The 19,547-nt window shown below is 43.1% G+C and overlaps 1 protein-coding gene across 6 annotated transcripts in view; it reads left to right on the top strand.

The window, feature by feature from the left end:
* The window catches only part of ABCA3 (ATP binding cassette subfamily A member 3), a 1,774,001-nt gene that overhangs the window by 1,678,245 nt on the left and 76,209 nt on the right, over positions 1 to 19,547 (top strand). For all 6 annotated transcript variants that reach the window (XM_069646922.1, XM_069646923.1, XM_069646920.1 and 3 more), the window contains 2 exons: positions 14,394 to 14,581; positions 14,748 to 14,918. In XM_069646922.1, coding sequence (XP_069503023.1) covers positions 14,394 to 14,581; positions 14,748 to 14,918 — 359 coding nt within the window. The remainder of the gene's footprint in view (positions 1 to 14,393; positions 14,582 to 14,747; positions 14,919 to 19,547) is intronic.

The raw sequence follows: 19,547 nt of genomic DNA, 5'->3' as shown, positions 1-19,547 counted from the left end.
TCAGCCAGCTACCTCATTGAGAGATTCTCCAAGAAAGCTGCAACCAGAACAGCCAATAAAAATTGCTTCTTAATCCCAAGATTCAAACTTTCCAAGGTCGGATGCTGTAGCTTTCCTGCCCCCCTTTGCGTTTGTATCAAGCATACTCCAACTTCAAGCAGAATCTCATCAATTGGCTGAAGGCCAATGACCAATAATGTTAGTGCCCCACTTCCCCCCGCACTGTATATAATCTCAGAACGTTGCATCGAATGCTACCCTAACTCTTATAGCCCTGGTTGAATGTTTGTAAAAGACCCCGTTATATGTATCTACCTGCAATTCTCTTATGCTTTATGTACCTGCACTTGCTTATTGTATTTTTTGTTGATGTGTAACCAAGCTGTAAGATTTCTTGTTTCCAATGCGCCCTGATACCCCAGGGTCTGGTGCGCAATTCAAATAAATAAATAAAGAAACAAACAAACAAACATAAGGAGCTAAAAGGAAGCTAGAGACGTGTTTGCCAAAGGCAGGCAACTACAGCCCCCCAATCCTCTTGCCCCTCCAAAAAAGTGTCAGTGTTTTGACTCACTGCATCCGGTTTACCTCACTTTCAGAGGTTCCTAAGACTTTGAACAAAGGGTCTAAACAATGAACCTTACCCACCACTAATTATGATTCAGGCTGTATGCGGCGAGCAGGAGGCAAGGGGGAACAGGAAAGAGGTAATAAGACAATTAAACCTAAATATCTGTGCAACATACTATTTCAAAGCTGACTTGCCATGATTTCACAGCTTTCATGGGCCTCAACTACTCTAGGATTGTACACAAATTGGGTGTAATGTGACCCAGTTAGACACAGATATACAGTGTTCTGTTGCTGAGTTTGCTGTGTTCAAAGGTAAAGTGTTGGTGTTCTGTAGCCAGAGTGCACTATAAGGGAATGTTTTTGCATATTGGTAGTGTAGTTTAGTGATTTACTTCCCTGTGACTTTTTAATTAATATGAGTTGTTCAAGACAAAAAAATATATTTCTAAACATTCTACCTAACTTATGTTCAAAAGAGTGCTTTGTGTCTAAGCCTTACTGCTCGGTCACATTACCTTGACAGAGTTTGGCTAGAGATTAGTGTCTTTCCCAGTTCACTATAACTGGTGGCGTCTCTGAATCTGTCCACAGGGGTGATATTGAAAATCCATCTTACCAGTTGGTGCTCAGCGGTGGGATAAGGTGATTGGTACTTAGTGAATGCTCACTGGAGTGATCTTCTAATGCTTGTTGTGCAGAACATGTAGCTCTAAAAGTCTTTGGGCCTCAACGGATGTGTGAAAATGTTAAGTTGTGTTCTGTAGGACTTACGGAGAGGTCGAGACAAATCAAGATTCTTAATCAGATTTTTTGGACTCCGGAGAGAATGGTGCATAGGGGGATGTCGGAGAGCTCGGATTGTTGGAGGTGTATTCATGTAGCAGGTACATTGGAGCACATGCTGTGGGACTGTTGGTTGGTGAGGTTGTTTTGGGGTGAGGTTGGTCAGGTGTGTGATGAGGTGATTGAGGGGTGCCTGCTTTGGATTTTAGAACAATGGTATTGAGGGATGATGAATCTCTAGAGGATCCCACTCAGAATCAGAAGAAGTGGTTGTTCCGAGGAGCAATGATTGGTAAGAAAATTGTTTTGCGAAACTGGAAGTCGGTATTGACACTGAATATTGATTCATGGTTAACTGAAATGCAAGACTAAGCGGCTATGGAGAGGACACTTTACAGGAGGGAAGGGAAATTGGGTTTGTTTAAAAAAATCTGGGGTACATTTTTACAGCTATACTAGACTGGGTGTTGTGCTTGTGTAAATAGGGGTTGGGGGTGGTGACTGGGGGTGTTGTGAATTAGATTAAAGGATATGTATGTTATTGTATTTCATTGTACATAGCTATGTTATAAAATGTTTTGGTGGTTTCGGAAAGTTCACATGTCTTATGGAGTGTATTCTAATGTATGTGTTTTGAAGTTTTGTAAATAAAGTTTAAAAAAAAAAGTCTTAAGCCTGTAAATTACTACTACTGCTATTAATTTGAAACATACACTAGTGAAAGCTTGTCCATCCCACAGCGTAGATTCTCAAGAAATTGTTTTCTGGGAAAGGTTTACTTCTGGTACTATAGCAGAGTTGGTGCAGAGAATCATGGAGCACAAGCTATTTAGGAAAGTTGCTTTGCCTATCTCTAGTGGAACTAATGTTGGTGAAGGTACCAGTGGTAGTAGGCTATAAGTGTTTCTCCTACTTATTATGGTTTAAGTGATAGTGCTGCTGATGATGAACCTTATCCTACTGGTACTACTATTAACACTGATGTTGCTGAAGTCATATTTGATCTTGAAAAAGAGGATCTTAGGGTTCAGGAGATGCATTTAAAGTACAAGTTGGCTAAGATGTAGTCTGATAAATTAGAAACATCCCCGATTTTATTAATTTTTATAATATATTTTGGTGGTCAGAGAGACTTCTTCTGAGGCAACCTGATACATACCCTTTTTACTCATTAAGAGTTCAAGGTCCTGGGTCGTACATAAGGCTCACCGGTCCTGGGGTACTACTTAGGTACTCTATTTATACCCCAGGGTGATTATATCACCTTAAATTGGTTTTAGGGGTTGGCTGGTGGGAGCTAATATTTTGTAAATTTGTATTTGCTATTTCACTTAGTGAGGGCACTTTCCAGGCTGGATTCTCAACTCCCATTTTCACCTTCTCTCCACCGTGTGCACACACTTGTTGGAGGCTCTTTCTTTAGTATTTTACTACCCTCTGTTTCAGTTTCCTGGATCAATAAAATACTTTTATTCTTAATTGGTGCCTCTGTAATATGTGCAGGTGATATACCTTCCTCAGAGCAATCAGCTATTTTATCGGGTAACTGAAATACTTGGGATATCAATTTTGTACCTATACATGGGAGATTAGCACAAATGTCTGTTACAATCATCTGCTGCATTCACAGGTTCCTTTGTGCTAGTAACAGCTTGTTTACGTTCTATATTTGTGAAAAAGCTCGTCATTTTTGCTAAATTTATGTTGGATACCAGGCATAGCCGGCTTCTTGTTTTCCTAGCACAATTTTTAGTATTACGGACATTCCGCTCCGGAATCTTACTTAGCCCTAAAGAGCTTTGTTTGTTCACTGTTTCTCTTTTTTTCATGTCTCCAAATTCAGAATGCAGTTCCATCTTATTGAATAGGACTAAATAAGCAAGGAGCATTTTTTCTTCAGCTATTTCAATTCACACACTTAATCAGAACTGCCCAGTTACGCGGCTCGGACGCACCCCACCCTATTCTAAAGCCAGGAGGGTTGGGTGACGGAGCAGGATTGACAGAGAAGGGGTCGCTGATAGCAGTATTTAGCTACCATCACGCTAGACACAATTACCACAGTAATAAAAAGAAGTTAAGGGGACCCGGGCTCTAAGTCAAAAAGCCCGGTTCTTAAGGGTTCAGTTTATGCTAGCTCACGTGTACACGTCTGTACTAGCAACCATGCGGAAACGGCGTATAACGGTAGACACCAATGCCACTATTCCATTCTCTTGGCAACTCTCCTGATTAAGATACTAAAGTTACTATAATCAGGACTAGGGCATGCGAGAACATCAGTTAGTAAATACAGTAGCTAAAATCATGACTACACTAACCAGATATATACGAAGAGGAGAGTGAGGAGCCTCCCACCTCCCATCGAACAGCTAACGGACTAAGTCCTACTTTTGCCCATTGTATTTTGGGAGCTTCCATTGTTCAGGCAAGCCTAAAACGACAGTTCTGCCCACAATGTTTTGCAAGCCCAATATGTCAGAGTCCATGATGTTTTTGACCCAAGGCCAGTTCCTGGACCTGGGCAGGGCACAGCACTTCCTGGGTTTTTGGGGCCAATCTTATTAACTGGTTGCCAAAACCTTTGTTAGAACTCTACTAATGGGATTGGTAGTCTGGCAGGAGCCAGCGCTTGTGATTGAAAGTACAAGAAATGGAAGCCTTGCTGCTACATTCAGTTTTGCCAGATGTTTTTAAATTGAGCAGGTCTACTTATGTACTGGATGATTTTGGTGCTGAAAACTATTTATCAAATTTTACGTCCCAGTGTGGCCATACTGGTGGGACTGGTGTGTCTGTCTTGTGCTCCGTTTTGCATTTTGGAGTGCTGCGCACCCTCTCTGAATCTTCATTGTTTCACTGCTGGTCCTCCTCCACATCTGCTTGAGCCAGGCTTTCCATATGGGACCTTTGTCTGAGCCATTTGACCAGAGTTTAATGCCAGGGTCTTCCAACTTGGCTTTGGAAAGTGCTTCTACCTGGAAGGGTGTTGGAACTCCAACACTCCACAAAATCTGATTCTCTGGGTCAACACAACCATTGTACTGCTGTTATTATTCAGTGTGCCATCAACGTTTGCATGCTAAGCTGCCCGTGTCTGCTTTGTGCAGGTTCCCCTGTTCTCCCAAAGCCATCCCCGTCTTAGATTTCACCTTTGGATGGCAGGTCCCACTCTTGTGAAGAATGCTTCATCATGTGGGCTCTCTGGGTCGTTGTTGGTTTATGGTTCAAGTCCATGAATGATCGGATCCTTCATTTTGCCTTTACTGTGTTGTTTTTCCTTCTCAGAATGGACTTAATGGAAGAAACCTGTGGCCCTGAGTTGGCAGGTTATTCAAGATAGTCACCCCCAGTGATCCCTATGGTCTATGGCCGTCAGGTACAGCAGGTCCCCTTTAACCACATTTCCCCATTGGTTAATATTGGGAGACTGAATTCTGCTTTATTTCTCTTCTCCTGGGGGCTACTGGGTTTCGAAACACCCATCACCCACTAGATCTCTTTTTCTGGGTTTCCATTGGTGTCCCCTATGGTCAACTTCTTTCTTCTGGGTACGTGTGGGTAGCCACTGGGACTTGTCTGGATGTTCATAATAACCGCAGATCAGCCTTTGATCTGTTATTCTCTATGGGACACTTTGTTCAACTTTAGAACTCCTGTAAGTGACACTGGAAGTGGCTTATCTGGACTGTGCTATTTTCCTCCCTTGTGCCCCTGGAGTTCTTCAGCAAGCCCTGGATTTTTAATAGACTTTCTGTCATTTTCTAGGTGTCATTTAGTGTTTTTAATCTACACTACGCTCTTTTAGGTGTTTTGTAACCTGAGTACTTATCTTTCCTATCATCAATATTTTGTGTGGCCTCATAAATAAGGTATATATATTTTAGTATAGCATTGTAGCATATTCTTTTGTGGTGTCTTTTTGGAATAATTGTACATCCCTTCTATCCTATACTATAAGTTAAGCCTGACTGCTCTGCTACGCTTACCGTTGGAGAGTCTAGTCTTTCCTGTTGGGTGGCACCCTGTTCTACAATTAGGTTAGATGGTAACATAACCTTCCCCAGAAGGCTGTGCAAAAATCTCCCTAACATGATTGCTGATCAGTTTTGGGATGCATGGCACTGAGTACTCTGAACTACCTATTTTGGGATGAATTAGAGACACAAAGACCCCAAAGACGTGGGAAAGGCGAGAGGGTCTTGAAGAAATGGCCCACAGTACTAGAGTGCAATGGTGAGTTCAGTCATTGGGTTTAATGATGGTTTTGGTTCTTGCTCCAAGAACCTCACAGGATGCCCCTGGCCAGGTGAGGGTATTTACAAAGACCCAGAACTGCCTACAGGTACTTTAGGAGACTACCTAAACTCACTGTTGGGTTCTGTAAATTGCGACAAACTATACACTCATTTTAAAGTAGGTTCTAGTTTGTTTTACATTTCTTACATCAGATGTGGTATCCTGGAATGCAAAAGCCAGTTCTTTTACTTATGTGTAAATGGTTTGTGCTAGGTACTTAACAGTGGGTAATTGTTTTTGTGTTATGTAACTTACCTCAGTCTATTGAGGGTTTCTGACTTCAATGTCCCTCTAGAATATTAGCCAGAGAACAGTATCAAGTATGTGACGTTCCTTGCCTCTCTTTTTGGGGTGTTCCTGTTCAAAGGTTAGTGTTAAGAAATATCTTTTTGGCTGCTTTTCTCCAATAGGCACCCTATCCTTTTTCTTCATCTGCTTCCTGGCCTGACATTTTAGGGATAGGTAACCCCTCAACTTTACTTCCCTTGATTTTTGATCACCTTTATGGGGAGACTAATCAGACACAAAGTCTATCTATACTGCGAGAGTGTCTCTCTTAGTAGATTTCTTGTGTTTTTACTGCTGCACACATCACCTTAAAGTGAAGTGTAGTGAGGTTAGAATCCTTATAACCTTTTTCTTTTGTAAGTTTGTGGTTACAATTTATCCAGGATGAGCTGGTTACAGCAGATATTTCTATACTGTGGATTTTACTTTTTTTACTCATACACGTTTGCATTTTGCCTCATAATGCCATAAAGAATACAGAAACTATAAAAAGGTTGTGCCACAGGATATTCGCCTGCTTTTGGCCATTTTGTACTTTGACCTTCCTCGTGCCCTCTTGGGTTCTGAATTTCCATATATGGAAAGCCCATTCCTTTGCAAAGTCTTTGCTTTCCCGGGCAAAGTGGCAGACTATCTGTGGCCAGATGTGGATTCTGGGACTGTCTGGACGCAGTCCACATCAGAGCCACAGTGTGTCTGTTGCTGGGCAGAATGTTTGTCCAGTGGCTGTCCATGATGAATAGATACCCAAGGCTGGTTTGTTAGTCCACATCCTGGATAAAAGGAGGACTCCTGCAGCCCTTCAACAGATTATCATTAGAGCCAACACCCCTATGGAGAAGTGCAGCCCACTGAAAAACCGAGGACGACTGTTGCAGCTGACAAGCATTTCCTCCCGCCAAGCTCCAGTGAACCCCTGCTCCTCTCTTCTTACCTCCAGAAGGCCCTTGTGTGTGCTTCAATCTGGTGGGAACAACCTGTCCTGAACCCTGGACAGAAGTGTCCTTGGACCGGCCACTAGACTGACCCACCATTCCCCTTCCCCTAGCTGATGCTGTTGCTGCTTTGCTTGCATCCTTGGAACTTTGTTGATCTTCTGCTTGTGTAACAAGATGCCTGCTCCTGCAGTTTCAGCCTTTCTGACCAAAGAAACGCTCTGCAGGATCAGATCCCAATGCCAAAAGTGACCTCTGCACCCGCGGCAGCTTGATCTCCCTCGACTGAACACAGCACACACGTAAGGTGGCCCTTTGGATTCAAGAACCCCTGAAGTGCTTGCTGAAGAAATCGGAGCAAAAGGGGTATGTTGGAATCCTTGCCCCCAACCTGCCATAGGGATGTATTAGCACAATGTAATCACCTTATCTCTCCCTTGCCTGACTAAGATCAGTGAAGGTCTGGTCAAAGATACCCTGTGGGAGTGGGGGAGAAACCTATTTCAACTTTACCTACCCTTTAGAATACTTACCTGAAGCCTGTGGTACCTGTTGTTAAAATCCAATAGTAAATCCACCTGAACAGTGAGACTTGTGGAACTGGTGACCTTTGGGCAGTAGGCTTTATTCTCATCAGGGCTGGGCTTATTAAGTACTAGCAACCTTATCCTTGTATGACCTGTTCTTCTTATTGTTACCTGCCTATCTTTACTGGTTTCATTACTTATTGTTTTCGGATTCCTACTTGCTTTACCACTGTAGAGGATTAGGAGGACGCAGACTCTCTGAGGACGTCTTTGCAGATTTTTATTAAATAATAATTTGAAGGCCTAACTATCCCTATCATTATGGGGTGTTCCTGCCTTTATAAATACCTAAGATGCTAGTCAGTCGTCTTGCAGTGTCTAAAAAATAAGACTCTGTCCACCATCCAAAAACGTATACTATCTGATCCTACCACTAAGTTAAACAAAATAAGATCATGAAAATGACTCCCTTCTCCTGATGGGTGCTTTGGGCACCGATCACCTTAGTCTTTAAACTTCTGTTTAATATCTGATCTTCAAATAGTCTTTTATGACTCGTTTTTTTAAGATCCGTAATTCTGACTGTAGCTTCCTCTTTCTCTTTGAGAAATAACTTTCCTTGATTGGGGCGAATTCTTATCCCTGTGTGATTCATGTCTCTTTGGTGTCTATAATGTAACTTTCTCTCATCTGTCCTCTCTTGTAAATCCTTTATCAAAAAAGGTTTCTCAGGTTTTTAGTTCCTTAATTTCTGTCTCTGTGAGGAATCAATCTTTTGCTTCTGACTCATGGGTAACTTTCCACTCTTTCCAGGTTATTGTGGTTTTTGTTCTATATATCTCTCTCTCTGGGATGTATTATCCTCCCTCCATCATTTAGACAGTTCCAGTTCACAAGTCTGCTTCTAAGCCTTTCTCTTGTCTATTGGGATGATATCCTAATGGCATTCCAATTCTCTTAGTTTCCCTCCCAGGGTTGATGATTATTCTCTTTCTGTCATTAAGGAAATTTCACTCTGTCCAGTTTATTTCCAAACATTTGTCTTTTCTACTGTGATGAGTTTCTCAGGTCATTTAATGATTCCCTCTTGGTTTCCCGTTCCTCCCAGGACCCCTGTTACCTTCCTTATTGTTAGGGACCCTTTTCGGGACTCTGGGGGGGTCTCGTAGCATATGGCGATCTCTGTTCCTTGTTCATGTCCGCACTGGCGTCTTTGCCTGACTGTACTTGTTCTTTCTCTCGACTTTGCCGTGCCTCGTACGGGAGCCAGGTCGCTGGTTGCAGCTTCCCTGGAGCAGCTTTGGCTTCATTATACGGGCCATATGCCCACCACTTCAAATGTGTTGCCACACCATCACCGATTATCCAATCCCGGTCCATTTTGCTTCTCATCTCCTTCTCAATCTGAACCAGCAGTGTTTTCGACACTGGCCTCTAGCAGTTTGGGAATTCACAGGCTCCACATTCGCCTGCAGCTCCGCCACCAGCTGGCGGTATGTTACCAGAGGATCTCCCTTGGGTTGGTGTGCGATCCTCTCATCTCACTCTCTCCACTCTCTCTGACATTAACAAGTACTCCTCTTTTAATCCATTTATCACAGTGGATTGATGATTCCCCCTTAAAGAAATGCTTGCTCTTTCCTCCTGGGGGCAGCATATCTTAACCTTTCTTTTCCACCAACTCTTGATAATTGAAAGTATTTAATAGTTGAGATAGTCCCATACATGCCAGCATATGACTCGGTTCAGGGATCTCATCACAGGAACGTGAGTCCTTGTCCAATGAGGGGGGGTCTCTCCCGGAGTGGTCCAACTTGCCTCGATCCCTAGGGAGGGTGTTTTGCGGAGCCGGCTCACCTCCCTAACCTCACAGGGGGCCTCACTGTTGGGGAGAAGTGACAAGTTCCCTCGATTCATCACACCACAAACAGTTATTTACAGTGGTGCTTCTAACTTTGCTAACTATTGTACACTGTTTCTAAAGGTAAAGTATTGGTGTTCTGTTAGTAGAACCCCCTCCCCTAATGGTGAAAGTATATATGTATATGATAGCGTGTGCTATAATATTAATCTGCATTTTACATTGCTTAGAGTGTCTTAAAGGCCTAACAAAAAGGTGTATATGTCTGTACTCTTCTATCTAACTGGAATTATTGAAGTGCTCTGTGTGTGTCTCATTGTAGCCCTAGACCACTCTCATACTCCTCCTGGGTCTAGGTCTCACTACATTACTACTCTAGCTTGATTGGGTTTGGCTAGGCATCAGTTTCTTACCTGTTCACAATAATACAGTGGCCTCTCAGAATGCACACCCAAGGTTGATTCTAAAAATCCATCTTAACAGTTGCTAATGAGTGCTTGTTTCTTCTTTGCAAGCTGCTGTAGACAAACATTGTACACAGTCACCCAAAGTGATGTAATATTGTGTGTGCTGTGTACCTTGCTGTGTTCTCTCTTAGATCTGTTAGTGACAACTGTGCACTTCTGTCAATAAGTCTTAGTATGTTGTAACTTATCTGCTTTTTAAAGTGTGTATCCTTCTGTTCAGACATTCAAGGGTTCCTTGAATGATTGGATACATTGGACTGCATTTTGACTGTAAATAATGATTGTAAATACCTTGCTTCGAACTGCATAGCTTTTCTCCTATGCTACGTATACTACTTATGTTACCTGTTTACTTTCCTGCTCTTGTATATTTTACCCACTGCTGTTCTCCTTTTACTCTCTACCCCTATCCTTGCTTGCTTTAATTGATTATTCCTGTAATTGATTATTCCTTTCCTTGCATGCTCTAATTGTTTATTCCTGTAATCTTATCATGCAACTAAGCTTTGAATTACCTTATGCTCTGCGCCCGGTTACCCTTGGGTCTGGTGCACAATACAAATAATAAATAAACAAACAAAATAAACAAATAAATACACACCTCATAGACCCGCATTCCTGCTGATCGTGGATGACAGAATCTGGAATATGCCACTATACTGGATTTTCGGATCAGGTAGTGATGGTTCGGTCAAAACAAAGAAATTTGCGCTGAAAACGCCAAAAATGGCCATTCCTTGTGGTAAAGCATCTGAATAACAGCCAAAAACAAACCAGCTAGTTCACAGTATTTAAATGTCCCCCAGTGGTTGAGATAGACTTTCAGAATCTGCCCTAGGAACCGATTCTGAGAGGCCATCCTCTTGAACGGGAAAAGACACTACTGTCTAGCCAAACACTATCCAGTAAGTGTGACTGAGCAGTAAGATTTCTACCTGAGTCTATTTAACTAGCTTCCGAAACCTTTATGCACGCCTATGTAATGTATTGGAGGGTCGGCTTATGCCCAGACCCTGAGTAAATGTATTATCAGTGGGAGACCCTCTGCATTGCTGAGAACTGTGAGAGTGGTGCTGAAGGTGTGCTGCTACTGAGGATCAAGGTATGGGCATACTGGACAGAGCCTATCTCCTTTCTTTGCTCTCTGATCGTTCTGTGCTGGCGGAATCACATGCTGGTATTATTCCTTAGCTTCCTGTCATTCTAGTTGAATTGATCAGCCTGTTGATTCATGGGACATTTATCTGAACTCTGCAGTGCTGCCTCCATGGTGAAATTTGTCTGGCTTGGAAATCTCTGACTTGCTGTTGCCCCATTCAATACTAAGGAGGTGGTGGCTGGAAGGTTCAGAATTAATCTCAACCTCTGGCATAGCTCTAAGCAACCCTCCACACCATTGTTCTTCAGCCTACCAAGCTATTACAGAAAGTGAAAAAGCCTTATACAAATAAGGCATAGTCCCACCACAAAAGGGGCAGTCCAGCTCAAACTGCACAGTCACATCTCTTATGCACAAGACCACAAGCAATTCAGGCATGTTTCAGCCTGTCTGGGCATCATCAGTGAGGTGTAGCTTGGGTCTCTAGGTCCAGGAGGCTTGTACCCCAGTATGGGCATACCTTTCCCACCCAGGGTGACTGAGTGATGAGATGGATTTTCAGAATTAGCCTTATGGACAGATTCTGAGAGAGCACCAGTGGTCGAAGTGGGCGGGAGCGGTTGGGAGTGGTGCTCCTCTACTTTTTATAATTAAGTTTTACTTTTTCAATGCTTTTATTTTAAAAAGAAACCGTTCCAGAATGGTTTCATTTTAAAATAAAACTATAGGAAGAAGGTGAAACTTGCACTTTCAGTGCACTACACTGAACGTCCCCATAAACAGCAGTTGCATGTGTTTGGGGGTTTGTATTGTGTGTGGGAGGTGGCCTGGTAATGGGGTTTGTGGGGAGTGGGTGCATAGTTCCACTACTTCTTTTCGTACACTTCGAACACTGGAGAGCACCCTATTCTGATCAATGGGGTCAAACACTAATCTATTGCCAAACTCTATGTGGGTATGTGAGAAACCTGAGGGTATCCTCACTCCTACTCCCCCTGTAGCCTCTTCTCAGGTGGCTATGGAAAGGCCATCACTTTTGGATTCCGACCCTGGGGATGGAGAAGCGAGGGAGGATCACCTGGGTGGAGAGTCCTTTGAGATTGGGGTGCCCACATGTGAGACATGGTATCCCCCTTTTCCTATTGAAGACCAATCTAACCCTCCCCCAGCCTTTATAGGCTATTGTACAACATCCACCAATGACAGTACTGAGACGAGGAAGAGGCGACTAGGAGTAATGAACACTAGTAACTCCTTTCACCAGTACTGGGATGAAGAAGATGCCTGCAAGTACTGTGAAAGTCATGCTTGTCCCTTTAACTATGGTCCGGCAAATCCAATTGGGAGCTTACACCTGCAACCTGCAAAGTGGTTTCAGGTGTATAAAAGGAGACCAAAGGAGCAACACGGTGGCCAGTGTGGGAGAGACCAGCAGGGGACCATTTCCTCGAGGAGGCAGCCGTGGGGGGGCGTGACAGGAAGACAGGACTGTTGAAACACCAGAAGGCCTGTGGAGCCCCAGAGCAAGGTGGGCGTTAGACTGCCACAGGTGTGGGAACCTCTGTGATCGGGAGAAGCAGCAGAAGCTGCTGGAAAAGGAAGAAATAAGAAAGGATGCTGTCTGTGTAAGAGGAGTAGAGCTGCCGGTGTGTGGTCTGAAGCACCCGGAATGCGAGCGGGACTCGCAGAAACCAGCCTGCGAAGCAAAGAAGAAGCAGCGGAGCAGCCGGAGAGGAACACCTAGGACCAGTGAGTGCAGGGGAATGGCACTTGAAGCCGCTCCTACAGGCTACGTGTGAATAACAAAGTGTTGTATGAAGCAAACTTGAATACCAAACTGAATGAAAACTAGAAGCACAGTTAAATTAAGAAAATTGAATACCGAACTGAATCAAAAATTGAAGCAAAGCTAAATGATGCTCATTGAATGCCAAGTTCAATGAAACTTTTTGGTCAAAGTTGTTAGCTGATGAAAGTCAAAAGGGAAAGTTCCCATTTGAAAACCATCTACGTTAAAGGACGCAAGTGTGAAAGAGTGCGACAGAAAGGTGGGAAATCAATAAAGACCACTGCAAAGTGAACTATGTGAATGGAGACAATGTGGCAAGACTAAAGATTGGCATAAGACGTGCAACACATTAGGGCAAACCCAAGAAGCTGACCATGAGAAGCCAGGAGAGTGTGAAGCTGCACATAAAGCCAAGAGGCTGACAAAGAGAAGCTACGTGAATGTGAATTGGGTCACAGGGCAAAGGCAGAAGAACCTGTGTGGGCTGAAGAGCCTAGGGTTCATGGTTCCCGTGACCTGTGATGGTTGGACCGTGTGGTCTGCCAACTGTGCTTAGGCCAGGGAGCCCTAAATGGTGAAAACCAGAGACATTGTGAAAAACACCAAGAAGGAGCACTGTAAGTGAACTGTCGATGCAATCCAGAAGGAAGGTCAAGTTGACCTGGAGTTGTGTTGAACTTTGAAAACAGGAAAGCAGTATTAGTTGCTACGTTGAATTGTTGGGGAAGGGAATCCTGAGACTTGAGGAATTGCAGATGCTGTCTTGAGGACAGAGCCTGAAGACCTTTTTCTTTTGAACTGTGGTGCCTTGAACTTGGGGAAGGGAACCCTGAGGATTGTGTGGAACTCTATTGCTTTGAACTTGAGAAAGGTGATCTTGAGACTTTTGTGGAACTTTCTTGAACTTGAGGATGAGGAGCTGAAAAGGAAGCAAATAGCTGGAAGAAGTCAGAACTTTCTTTTATTACTGACATCCCAACAAATTGTTTAGCTTTAGTTGTGAGGGCAAGGATAGGTTTTGGACACAGACTTTAAGTTGAACTTTCTGACTCAGACTTTCCTTAGATTCGTTCAGTTAGGGAAATCCCACCTTAGCATAGGACAAGTTAGGCCTTCTACCATCTTGACATTTGAGTTAATACATTGTTTATGTTTGAACTTTGAATCTGTTGTCTTTGTCTTGCTTCATGATGCCTTCACAGGTAGCGTGACTGAATAGCAAGGCTTAGAGTCGCAAGGTTGTGAGTGGTGAAGGGTTTAAACACACACAGAGCACTCTTAAAAATAAAATTATATTTATTAGACATTTGACAAACTCTTATCAATTAAAATCAAGCAATCAAACCACTAAACATGAATTATTAATATATGTGCATTCACCCTGGGGTGCTCTGGCTAAAACGCTTTACTTTTCACACGTTTCGGTCAACAATTTCTAGGCACTCATAATTTTTGGTCAGTTAAGTGAAATGAAGCACAAGTATTAAGTAATCGGCCCAGCATTAAATGATATGCCGAAGTGTAGTAAAATGGATTAGACCTTTTTTCTCCCAAATCAGAGACCACCAGTTTTGTTGTCAATACAAACATTTCAACTTCGAAGGAAAAGATTGACATCTTCCTGAATCTCATTCTCAGTCATCACACCTGAACAGTACAAGGAAATGTCAAATGTTTAGTGCTGTTCACTGCCTTTGACAAATTCCTAATCTGATTTCAGATCTAATGAAACATGAGCCTTTTCTTCAGCCTTAATTTGCTTTCTCCTGTAGGTCCAGCAGAGAATTGGGTATTGTCCACAGTTTGATGCATTGCTGGATCACTTAACGGGCCGGGAGACTTTAAGCATGTATGCCCGTCTACGTGGGATTCCTGAACGGTACATCGCAAGCTGTGTGGAGAATATGCTGCGGGGCCTGCTCCTTGAACCTCATGCCAACAAGCTGGTGAGGACGTACAGGTGAGCTGTGCTTGTTTCTTCCGTTTCCTGTTTGCTCCACCTCCTCCCCTTCCTCTTCATTATCCAGATCCTCCTTATCATGCCCCTCTTCATCCTCTCCCCCTGCCTCCTCTTTCCATGTTGAAAAAGCAGATCTCAACCAACCCTTTTCTTTCTCCATCTTCAGTGGGGGCAACAAGCGCAAGCTGAGTGCAGGTATCGCCCTTATTGGTGGCCCATCTGTCATCTTCTTAGATGAGCCATCTACAGGCATGGACCCCGTGGCCAGACGCCTGCTCTGGGATGCAGTTACCAGGACACGGGAATGCGGCAAAGCGCTCATCATCACCTCCCACAGGTGCCAACATATTTGTTTCCCATTATAGTGTTTGCTTTTGAGTCTCTGCAAATTGTGAATTACTACCATACTAACATATTATCTTCTTCAATTCATAATCCTACTTCTATTCACCTCACTCCACCTGCTAGTTGTTTGTCCTTTTGATCTAGGTCTTGCCAGATTTGAATTAAGTGATGACCCTTTCATTAGGCTTCCTTTGCGAAAGTGTTGCCACACCTCTTTAAGAGATTCAATGCTCATCTACTAATAGTAGTTTGTACCTTTTTTTCTCAAAAGAAGAATGATGTCAAAGTTTTCTGTGGTTGTGATGTGTGGACTAGTTTTGTGTTTTTACCCAAATACTGCTTAATCGTGGCATCACTATTGTTCTCTTCATCAACTGATCTTTCAGTAGCCTTTTTTTAAATATTTGTATGGCGATTTCAATATCTATACATATTTGTCGTTTTTCAGTACCACAAAAAGGGAAAAATCATATACTCAAGTTATTTAAAACATGTAGTTCCTGCACCAGAAATTTCCCCATACATTGACAGTTATTCCACCTGACCTATCTGCTGGTACAGGTCAACTGCATGGAGTCTTTGCATACTGTCAAAAACACTGGAGTGGAAGCAGGGTCATGCTGCTCCTTTTTCTTTTATAAAAGAATGTACATAAATTGAGTAATCCTTTTGTGAAGCATCTTGCTATTCAGCAGCAGACCAGTCTGTGCCAACGCAAGCTCACTTAGTTTATCGGCGAAGACTCCTTCTCGATACTCCTAAACAGGACTCTTCACTACACAAAGACGAAAATCGCTGTTAATGCCAGAGTCGTCTTATTTGATTGAGGTTGACAGTTCAGTGCCCCTAACACTGTTGATTATGTTCGACAATATGTAGATTACCCATACATGTTTAGTGCGATGGAGTTCTAATTCTATTAAGGGCAGAGAGGCTTACATTAGGCTTTAAACTTTATTACTGTAAAATATCCAGCAACAAAAATGTAATAAAACTATATTCCCATGAACATTAGAGAAACAAGAGCAGTTTTGTCTACCTATCACTGTAAGTAACTATGCAAGTGATAGTCCAGTCCTGTACACCCTCATCTAGTAACCTGATATCCTGGCCAATACATACCCTCTTTCTTTGCTGAACAGTCAGCATTATACAAAAAAATAAGTCTTACCAGCCGACTGTGAGAGCTACAGCCCTGAAGAAAATCAGATCCAACCAGGAAAATACCCAAACTAACAGGAGTCCTCAGAAACCACTAGGAAAGCAAAGTAGTATCCATGATGAGGTGAAATAGAAAGCCAACAAACTCTAAAAAAAAAAAAAAAAGTAAACTGGAATCATCTTTGCGAGAGGAGATTTGTGTGCCTACCATCCCTAGTTCATGTGGCCTTTTAGTCCTATCCTGGAAAAGAGCAACATAGAGACAGCATTTGGTGGGCCTCAAGCCATAATGTAAGCACACCAGCCTAATGGCATAATAACCTAGTACTCACATTTTATTGCAAAGTGAATGGGAAAATGCTCATCTCTGTGTCGGTAAACCACATCCTATATAGCCGGACCAGAGGCGAGCATTCTGTTTGTTCAAAATGTACTCACCACCTACGATGCCATCTCTCACATTGGCTTAAACTAGAATGCCTTATAAATGGCACTGAAACAGGACAGAAATGATACCTCGAAGCAATCAAAAGCTGTTTGAAATCCGTGGTCTGGGCCCACATCTTGCATGCTCATAAGCATTGAGGCATCGTACTGCATACAATTCCAGGAAAGTGGGGTAAGAAATAGATGAACTTCCTATTTTAGTGCCTCTAGACATCACCAAGGTAGCATCCTCGGTAAAGTTCAGTTTCTTTACATCTGACATCCTTTTGCATGAAACAAAACATAGCAACTTAGTTTGCCTAACAGACAAGACTTTCAGGGAAAGACCAGAATCATCGCCACATTCAAAAGAAATCTAAGGACCACATTCACTTTCCATAATGAAGAGAAATTGGGAGCTGGCGGTTTTGGGAAGTGTACACATTTCAAGAGCCTGCAGACAAAAATAATACTCCTCCAACCAGCTCGCCATCCACTGTATTATGACTGGCCGAAAGCGCAGAGTGATAAACTCTCACTGTTTGAAGGCTTTGTCATTTTCCATGGGAGAAGCTGAAGAAAATGTCACCACTATAACCAGAAGCATTAAAATGGGATCAGAACTCTGTTCCAGCTAACCAGGCAGTTTACTCTTGCCATGCTGCCTCGTAATCGCTGGCTGTGTAAGGTGCTCATGTGTCCTTTAAGAGGGTAGCAGCTGACACCAAAAGGCATGTGCTATTCCAACATGCCCTGAAAACCTCCATGCTACCAGGATCGTTGCCAATTCCATCAGAACTGAAAACTAGACTTGTGCTGTCCAGAAGAGTGAGATTGACACCTGATCCCTTTTAATCTTTGCAAGAACTATGAGAACGAAAGCCAGAAGCGTAATCCACCTTTGGACCCAAGGGATGGAGCATGGGGGTCCAGTGGATGAGAGTGAGGATCCGGTTGCCAGCTGTAAAAACGGAGAAGCTGGATATTTAGCCTGCATGCATATAGGCCCATTTGCAGGGGACCCAAAAACTCCTGAAGAATGGAAATTCTCTGGATTCAGCCTCTGATCGCTGAAGGTGGTGTCTGGAGCCACCAGTCTGCCACAGTGCTGGACACACCTGGAAGATACTCGGAGGTCACTGCTAGCTTCCTTTGAAGGCAGTAATGCCAACATTCCGTCACAAGTTTTGCCAACAACTTCAATCTCGTTCCACTCAGATGGTTTATAATAATGCACTGCTGAAGTGTTGTCACATTTCAGATACAGACAGTGAAGTGGCCTTCTCTGGCAGCTTTTAAAGCGAACAACCCTACCAGTAGCTCCAAACTATCAATATGGAGATTGTGGCGAACCAGAAGGAGGAGTCGGACAACTTTGTGACATGATCAAAAAGGATATTTATTTAAATTAAACAAAAACTCCTAACTTGCCTTACCTCTGAGGGAAGTTCCCTACCAAGCAATAGAAAAACTAAGTGTGCACGTCAAGTCCAAACAAAAACTCTTTTGTCCAAATCCTACATCCCTAACTGGCCCCACCACTTCAGAAAAATACCTAACTAAAAAAGGAAAGGGAGGCTTGTATAATAGCCTCAGAATGGACTTCTGCGTGGCCAACTTGTATTCAACTTGTTCTCAGTCTTAACATTTTTGCAGATTTCCTTCACAACTTTAGTATTCAATCATTTTGGGAAAATTAACAATTATCGTCGGTCTGGGTTTCCCTCTCCTTTTGATAAGGAAACAATTTCTGTTTCCCAAGTGTTCCAGTCCCTCTAGGATGGCTTGAAAAATACACATTTTCCTTTCCCGCCTTCATAGCGTTAGGACTTCCCAAAACAGGCCTGCTATATAGTCATACTACTTCTTCCCGTTGCATTTAACATCTGTGCACCTCGCCCTTTCATGTCTCCTTTGCTCCCCCCTCACTTTCTTTGCTCCCATTACTCGCTTCTTTGGGGTTGAACAAAGTTTTTATGAGTATGTGCTCTGCAAGACTTTGCCTCCTAGGTCCTGTTGGTGTCTCATTGCCACACTCCTGTCTCAGCAAATGTCAATTTCTGCAAGTCTTTCTACCAGAATTCCACTGATAGGCTGGTTACTGACTTCCAAGCCATAGCAACACAGTGTTTGGCCAATACATAGGTTGGGTCCTACAATTTACCCACCCTCTTCCCATTCTTCTCCCTCGGGTACAATCCAATCCCATCTGTAAGTACCGCAGCTAGGGGGATGTATGGTGATAGTGGGTCCCTTATCTTACATTTTTTACAGGTCCTTCGCCATATTTGCACACCCAGTTTCAATAATTGTAGGTATTCTTTCTGCGCAGGGGGAGTACCCATATTGGGTCTCTAAAGTGTAAGTCGCTAATCATTGGCTGAAGCACAGATGCATCTAAAGTTGGTTTGTCTGCCAGCCAACCCACTACATACTGGAGTTGATATGCTAGATAATAAACCTCAAAACTCTGTATTCTTAGCCCCCCTCCCTCATATGTCCTTTGAAGCGTGCCTCGTGCTACTCTATGCCTTCCGTGGTGCCATAGAAATCTTCTGCACTCCTTGTCTAGTCTGGCAAAAAACTGTTGGGGAATATTATAGGCAACATTCTCAAAGCAGTGCAGAAATGTAGAAGTGTAGGCAGTGCCACCATTTTTTGAAGAGTGGCTCTTTCCATAACAGAAAGCGGAAACTTGCTCCAGAATTTCATGGAGTTTGCTACGCCTTCATAGTCTCTTTGTGTGTTATGTATGTGTTCCTGCAGTGGTTTATGATATTTATCTATTCCCAGATATAGGTGCCATTGTCATGAAGTAAGGGGCACAGGCATGCAGGGGTCGCATCCACAGGAGACCTGGGTGGACACTGTCTTGGCGCCAGGCTAATGTACAAAAGTAAACAAGAACATCCATTTAACACCAAAAAGCTTTTATTATGGACATAGCACTTCAGATGCATTAACCTTGACCATTCCATCCATTAAGCCGCCCCAAGTGTGTTCTTGGGTGTGGCTGCTAATGGATTGCCTTCAC

This window comes from Ambystoma mexicanum, chromosome 2q (assembly GCF_040938575.1).
Source record: "Ambystoma mexicanum isolate Mex_15411 chromosome 2q, UKY_AmexF1_1, whole genome shotgun sequence".
Taxonomy (NCBI): Eukaryota; Metazoa; Chordata; class Amphibia; order Caudata; family Ambystomatidae; genus Ambystoma; species Ambystoma mexicanum.
This window is presented reverse-complemented; position numbering and strand designations above follow the sequence as displayed.